The following is an 8,319-nucleotide window of genomic DNA, read 5'->3' on the forward strand; positions in this document are numbered from 1 at the left end:
TAGAAGCTGAATTTAAACTACAAGCAACTAGAAATTATAGAGAGTTAAAGTAACAGGAAATAAACTTAGTCAAACTAACAGATTAAAAATAATTTCACGATGGACTGAACCAATTGACTGAATGTTCACTGCATAAATATGGTTTGTTTCTCCTTTGTCCACTCTCCCTCTTTCTCCCTCTCAGTTAGGCTTCATTAAGGGAAACACTATCAAATGTTTCTACATCCTTCCTTGAGTGTTCATAATATTTACTAGAAGACACTTTATAACTGAACTACCAGGTTCAATTAGTGCGAAAGGGCATTTTGTAAATCATACATGAGTTTTCTTCATTTGGCAACAACCTGTCCTAAAAGGATTTTGCTATAAACTAAAGGAAGACATTCAGCTCATAAAGATACCCTCTCGTACCAAATCCCCTAAATTAATGTTTATTATGCCTGGAGAAACAGATACTCTTTCATTATTGATATATTCATTGTTTCCATAAGCAATCAGGTGAATAGATGGTGAATAGATATTATGATTTCCACTTTATTCAGAAGAAAACAACATGGGAGCTCAGTGATTACACACTGGTAAGTGGCCGTTCCATGATCAAGCATATGGATTTGACCTCCAAATGGAGTATTCATTTCCTAATATTTCTTTCTTTGGAGATTATTTCCTACCTGCTACCTACTTTCTCCACTTTGCCTGAAATTATGCAACAAAATAACAGTGTAACTGAGTTCACACTGTACGGATTGACCCAAGATCCTATGAAAAAGAAGATGGTACTTGTAATCTTCTTCATTTTATACATGGGAACCATGGTAGGGAATTTGCGATTATTGTGACTATCAAGTTCAGCCAGACACTTGGGAGCCCCATGTACTTTTTCCTATTGTATTTGTCCCTTGCTGATTCCTGTTTCTCAACGTCCACATTCCCCAGACTAATTGTGGATTCACTCTCAGCAAAAAGAACCATAACTTACAATGAGTGCAAGACTCAAGTCTTTGCCCTACATTTCCTTAGCTGCACGGAGATCTTTGTCCTCATCCTCATGGCTGTGGACCACTATGTGGCAATCTGTAAGCCCTTACATTACTCAACCATCACGAGATGGCAGGACTGCACCATCCAGGTTGTTCTTGTATGAGTAGAGGATTTTATCCATTCTATTACCCAGATTATCCTGGCTTTGAGACTGCCTTTATGTGGATCTAATTTGTTTGATCATTACTGCTGTGATTTGCAGCCCTTGCTGCAACTTGCTTGCATGGACACATATGTGATCAACCTGCTGTTGGTCATTTGCAGAAGCAGGTTTGTGATTCTGATGATCTCATATATTGTCATCTTGCATTCACTGTGGAACCACAGTGCAGAGGGGAGGGAAAAAGCTCTCTCTACTTGCACTTATCACATCATTGTAGTACTCTTATTCTTTGGTCCATGTATATTCATATATACATGTCCCCCAACCACTTTCCCCACGGGCAAGATGGTGTCTGTATTTGATACCATTGGAACCCCTTTCTAAACCACTCTACTACACACTAAGGATTGCAGAAGTGAAGAAGACCATGAGAAAGCTATGTTATATCAAAATCTCCACAGAAAGCAAAAGATGAATTAAGGTGTTTGGCTGATTACTTAATCCCTACAGATATCACAAATATTATGGTGAATATCTTCACTTGTCCAACACACCCTAATATAGTGCAGCTGATTTCCTTACTTTTCTCTGTACTTCTGCCCTCAAACTAGTAGTTTCCTTAAAATTCTGGTCTGGTTCTTACTTTTCCTGAGAGCTCAATTCTGATATTACTGATTATGAAATACTCCTCACATCTCACTCTGCAGTCTGGTTTGATAAGGAGAAAGAAATTTTGTAATCAGACCTGTTCAAATAATAAGCATACACAAATAAAGTAAAGCTTGTTCTCTATGACTTACAATTCTCTCTATTGCACATTCTATATAAGTATCCTGCTTTCTGCTGAACACAATCAGAGCAGAGGAACTAACTTGGTGTGTCAAGAAATTCCTTTCATTATATGATTAGTTTATCCCTAAAAAGTTCCATACTAGTGAACTAAAAGCTGAAAGGCTGTATATATAAATATGTGTAGTTTTTTTATTAAGTAATTTTTTGTATGGTTCCTTTGACTATTAAGATAACTAAGACATTATGTATGGGATTTTTTAAACGAAGTATTACAAAGACCTCATGATATTCAGCTCATTTGTTGGATTGGGATATAGGTGCTACAAGAGTTCTCTACAATGCTGTGAGGGAAAGAAGTAAAATAATGTATGTTGTCAAGACTGAATAAGAATTTAAATACAACATAGATTTGACATATTTTCTGTGATTGAGGTACAGAAAGGTAAAACCTGATTTGAAGGAAAATGTATATTATTTCATTTACAGTTGGGTCATATCAATGGAATAAGAGATAGCATCTAAGGCATTGAGAAGTACTCAGGATACTTGTCTCTAGTTTTAGAGAGAAACTACATTTGAAGCAGGAAGCCACTTCCTTTGCTGTTTGTGCTTTCCTAGAAAAGGATTAGAGCCTATTCACTATTTAGAATTGCCAATAGAGGGCGCCTGGGTTGCTCAGTGGGTTAAGCCTCTGTCGTCAGCTCAGGTCAGGATCTCAGGGTCCTGGGATGGAGGCCCACATCTGGTTCTCTTGCTCCGCAGAGAGCCTGCTTCCCCCTCTCTCTTGGCCTCCCTGCCTACTTGTGATCACTCTCTGTGTGAAATAAATAAAATATTTTAAAAAATGAATTTCCAATAGAATTTTGGTGTTGATACTGAGTAGACCAGATTAGCAGCCATTCTTGAATATGTGCATGGCATCAGTTATATAATGAACTTTTAAAATTCATTGATTTCAGAGAGTACAAAAATATTTCTTCAAAGGGATGCATGCCTCCCAGTGTTTATATTGGCATTACCTACAATGGTCAAATTATGGAAACACCCCAAGTGTCCACTGAATGATGAATGGATAATTTCTGGGAGATGAAAATGTATGTTTACTCAGTCTTCAAAAGGAATGAGATATTGTCATTGTCAATGACAAGGATGGAACTAGAGAGTATTATGCTAAGCAAAACAAGTCATTCAGAGAAAGGAAACCAGCATATGATTCCACTCACGTGGAATTTAAGACACAAAACAAATGAATATAGGTAAACAATGAGAGAGGGACGAACCGAGAAACAGACTCTTAACTGTAGAGAATAAACTAATGGTCACCAGACGGGAGGTTGATAGGACGACAGGTTAATTAGGTGATGGGAATATGAGTACATTTGTTTTGATGAGCGTTGTGTGTGTTATGTAAGTGTGCAATCACTAAATTGTACACCTGGAACTTCCATTACACTGTATGTTAACTAATTAGAATTTAAATAGAAACTTAAAAAAAATAAATGATTTCAGTGTATTTGGTTTTACCACATTCTTAGTAACTGTGACAAAATTCCGTTTCATTTTTAATGCTGTTCCCAATTACTTACCTGGAAAACCTTTCAATAAAAATAGTTTCCTTCTGTCAAAGTTTATCTTAAAATAAATTCATTAAAATATCATGTTTTCAAAGTTCTCACTTTTGGGTGGGGGCGATATTATGAAGCTTACTGGTTGATGTACTGTGCAGTCACTAAGCTGCCCAGATAAGACATCTTATCTTATCTTGTGAGACATCTTTCATGTAACCTTTAACCACATGAACAGAAGGTGGTAAAGGTGATCTTGTATAATCCCTAAAGTTTGGCTTCAGAGGCCTTGAAGCTTTTGTTTTTGAGAAACAACCACCGCATTTAAACAACCAGTAGAGCCCAAACTACACTCTTGAAGAGTTCATGAACAAGGATTAATAAATATTAGCCATTTGTAACTTTTCTCCACAATACTCTTTCTTCTATGTCTTCGCACTTAAACCTTGACTCCAAGAGACATTAGTACTACTGAAGTTCTGACATCCCTAAAAAGGTAAAAGATGAGGAATTTATTACTCTCAAAGACTAAGAACAGGACATATGGAATAGTATTCAGGTTTCTACCAATGACTTCATGCATTTATTCCTATTCACCAAGGTCCTCAGGGCCAATCCCAATCAGAGGAGCTCAGAGAGTCTACGCTTGGTTACCTGGAAAGAGATCATTTATTTCATCAGAACCTAGATTCTCCTCAGTTACCGTAGGGGTGAGTGTGGTTTATACAATTTTATTTCATAGACATCTGATCACAGCACTGACAGTCATCCAGTGGAGTTTTATAGTTTTTGTAATTTTACAACCTTACTGTTAAAAGATGCCAGATAGGACTTTGATTAGAGCCCTCATTGACAAAAATAAATGGCAACCTTCTCATTTTCCAGATGGTTAAATTAGTCAAATTCTAAATACCTAAGCATGCAGGCAACCTTCCTCTTCACTATTTCATCCATGGATAACACACTGGAAAAGAAGGACATATTTATTACTCTTGGGTATGTTCCTTTCCACCCTTCCTTTTGGGGTAAGTTATAAGAAGACAGTGAACAAAAGATGCATAAAAGCCAGGTTCACATGGACTCTGAAAGCCTGTCTTCCTGGGGAAAAACCAAACAGAAATTTTTTACAATAAGCAAATTTATTCCATTACCAGAGAATGTAGCCTACATATGCATCAATAATAGACTATTTAAAAACAAACAAACAAAAACAAAACCACCAGAATTTGTCACCAGCCCATGTATCTATAGACATTCCTGTTCACCCTCACATCTCTGAATTGGAGAATCCCACCAGGATGTAATTGCCACTAGATCAACACCAAAACAAAATCCTGATTTAATCTGTTACTGCCTTTATTATCACCTTTTCAATACACTTCATTATTTTTTGGCCTCCCCTTATGTTCTAAGTTCCCTATCTTGCATGCAGTACACATGTAAGGCTGTTTTGGGAAGAGAAAATCTATTGCTGAAATAATCAACTATGGCTAATTTCTGTAAATGTATGCCTCACCTTAAAACTCAGATACCAGGGAGACTCATAAATATAGAGAACCAAACTGATGATCCCCAGAGGGCAGGTGGGTTGAGGAGGTTGGGCAAAATGGGTGAAGAGAAGTAGAAGAGACAGGTTTCCAGTTACGGAATGAATAAGTCATGGCAATAGAAGGCATCGCATATTGAATATAGTCTGTGTTATCATGGTAGCAGTGCATGGGGAAGGATGGTAGCTATATTTGTGGTGAGCACAGCAAAACAAAGAGATTTGTGGAATCATTAGGCTGTACTCCTGAAAATAATGCAACATTGTGTACTGACTATACTCTGCAACAAAAGCCAAAACCAGATTTCTGTTGCACAAAGGACAATCACTTCAAGTAAATACAACACAATTCTTTGTGGGGACTGTGATAAAGAGGATGGAGCACCAGAAAATAACAAGTCTGTGCCTTTCAAGTCTGCGCCACTACTATAAGGGCCTGCCTGAGTAGAACGGAGACAGTTTTGCATAGTGTAAATGGTGGGGAAAAAATGTCAAAATATACTGTTTCCATAAAGAGCAGTGAGGATTAACAAAATGCACCCCAAGTATTTAAATGTACCTCTATTCGGCTAGGTGCCTGCTTACTTTTTTCTTTAAAGATTTTATTTATTTGTTTATTTTTTATTTATTTATTTGAGAGAAAGAAAGAGAAAGAACAAGAACTGGGGAGGGGGAATGAGAGAGGAAGAGGGACAAGTAGACTCCCACTGAACAGGGAGGAGGTGACAGGCTCAATCCCAGGACCCTGAGATCAGGATCTGAGCCAATGTTAGATGCTTTAATGGTTGGTTAACCATTTAACATACTGAGCAATCCAGACACACTAAGCTATGTGATTTCTTAAACTCAGGGTCCTTTACAGAATGGGAGATTTTCCACTTTGCACATTTACAAAAAAACATCAATTTATATACTCATGAGGGATTTTTAAATGAGGTTATAAATACACCACAGAATTACATTTAAAGGATTGAAAAGTGATGTTCATTATCTAATTTGAAACTTGTAATTTCTGGAATACACCATCAATAGGATACTAAGAGTTAATGTTAATAACTTTTTTTTTTTTTTAAAGATTTTATTTATTTATTTGACAGAGAGAGATCACAAGTAGACAGAGAGGCAGGCAGAGAGAGAGAGGGAAGCAGGCTCCCCGCCAAGCAGAGAGCCCGATGCGGGACTCGATCCCAGGACCCTGAGATCATGACCTGAGCCGAAGGCAGCGGCTTAACCCACTGAGCCACCCAGGTGCCCCAATGTTAATAACTTTTATAAGGACAGTGTGAAAAGTGTGATTCCATTGCATTACATTATTTTAGCAGCATCGTTTATGCAAAAAGACTTCAAATATACAAAAACACATAAATTTTTAAGCATGGCTTCCTTATTTTATTGCAATGGACACCACTGAAAAATAGAGTACTTAGGACCACTTTCTATCTCTCCGTAAGAGGTCTCTTAATAATCTGTATCCTAATGCAGGGCATAACTGTCAAACCCTACAATGTTTAGAGTGTGCACTGATAAAAGTGCTATAACTTCCACTATGTCTAGGATCATGAAGGACAGAATGTTCCAGAACACCAAGTTCCAGAATACATAAGTTCTACAATATCAAAGCTGAAAGGGACCTGGAACTCATGGGATTTGCTCCCCTTATACCGGGTCAGAAAACTAAGAAACGGAAAGAGGTAGTTGAGGGGCCTTTTCCCTTCACATCTTACAACGTTTGATGACAGCAAACCACCTCTCTACTTGCTGCATTTGCTGACATTAGGATCCTGTGGATAGAATGAGACCCAGCCAAGGGTTTGAACTCCAGAGACTTCATTTCCCTTCAAACCGTGTGTCTCGGCACCACATTTTCCTCATGGCATTCTTCATGTCTGTGTTTCTCAGCGTGTAGATGAAAGGGTTGAACATGGGAGCAAACATGGTGTAAAATAGGGCAAAAACTTTGTCGTTACTAACAGAATCAGCTGTGGGGACATACGTGAAGATGAGGGGCAGGAAGAACATGAACACAACAGTGATGTGTGAGCTGCAGGTGGAGAGGGCTTTGCGGCAGCTCTGAGATGAGCGTGTCCTCAGGGTGGACAGGATGATGATGTAAGAAATTACCAAGGCAACAAAGGTCACAACTGATATCATTCCTGTGGTAGTAATGACCACAATAACCAACAGACTAGTGTCCGTGCAAGCCAGCTTCAGCAAAGGGAAAATATCACATAAATAGTGGTCTATCTCATTGGGGCCACAGAAGGGAAGATCAATAATAATCAATACCTGCAGGATTGAATGGAGAAATGCTCCGAGAATCGAGGCCATCAAAAGGACATAGCATACTTGTCTGTTCATGATGACCATATAGTGAAGGGGTCTGCAGATGGCTGCATAACGGTCATAGGCCATGGCCACCAGGATGAACATCTCAGTAGCACCGAAGAAGTGGGCATAAAACATCTGGGCCATGCAGCTGTCATAGGAGATGGTCTTCTGCTCAGCCAATAGGTCTGTGATCAGTCTGGGAGCCACTGTGGAAGTGAAGCAGACGTCCATGAATGACAGGTAGCTCAGGAAAAAGTACATGGGCTGCTCACGGAGGCGGCTGCCTCTGATGGTGAGAAGAATGAACAGGTTTCCTGACAGAATCACAATGTAGCAAAGTGAGAACACCACAAAGCAGGCGACCTTTGCATCCTCATCACTAAAAAGTCCCAAGAGGATAAATTCTGTGATGTTTTCATGTCCCATTGCTTCTGTGGGTTTGATCATGTAGAAGAGAAAGTTAATGTACTGAAAACAGTCAACGTCTAAAACTATTGATTTATTTTTAAAAGTCTTTCATGTATCCAACAAATACATATTGGAAATTTATTATGATACAAACACCATAGTGAGTGCTAAGGGTACAGAAAGCAGTGTGCAAAATACACACAATCTATACCCTTTATATATATAGTTTGTTAGAGTACACATATACTAATAATATCACTATGAACAAGAGGATGAAATGTCGGGGCTTTTTCTTACATCAATCTTGAGGTGCAATTGCAGTAGTATACCTTAAGAGTGATATTTGAATCTCTGGTTCAAAACAACATTGAGGTTTTCTGTTCTTCAAGGGCAGTCTTATCGTTCTCAATTGTTCCCCAGTGACTAAATTTGTGCTGAATCCTGGAAGTTCAGTAACGTCTTCAGACATCAGTGAGCTTATATATTTTTTTTAAGATTTTATTTTTATTTGACAGACAGAGAGCACAAGCAGGGGG

At 38.4% G+C, this 8,319-nt stretch overlaps 1 protein-coding gene and 1 pseudogene across 1 annotated transcript; one reads left to right on the forward strand and one right to left on the reverse strand.

The window, feature by feature from the left end:
• The first annotated feature begins 704 nt into the window (after positions 1-704).
• LOC111150028 lies at positions 705-1,619 on the forward strand (annotated as a pseudogene).
• Positions 1,620-6,874: 5,255 nt separating this feature from the next.
• On the reverse strand, positions 6,875-7,801 carry LOC111149398 (olfactory receptor 4P4-like). The gene has a single exon (XM_022506424.1). It carries the CDS (start codon positions 7,799-7,801, stop codon positions 6,875-6,877), a length of 927 nt encoding a protein of 308 aa, XP_022362132.1.
• Between the last annotated feature and the right edge of the window lie 518 nt (positions 7,802-8,319).

The sequence above is a fragment of the Enhydra lutris genome, unplaced genomic scaffold, assembly GCF_002288905.1.
Source record: "Enhydra lutris kenyoni isolate GAN:26980312 unplaced genomic scaffold, ASM228890v2 scaffoldscaffold22, whole genome shotgun sequence".
NCBI lineage: Eukaryota > Metazoa > Chordata > Mammalia > Carnivora > Mustelidae > Enhydra > Enhydra lutris.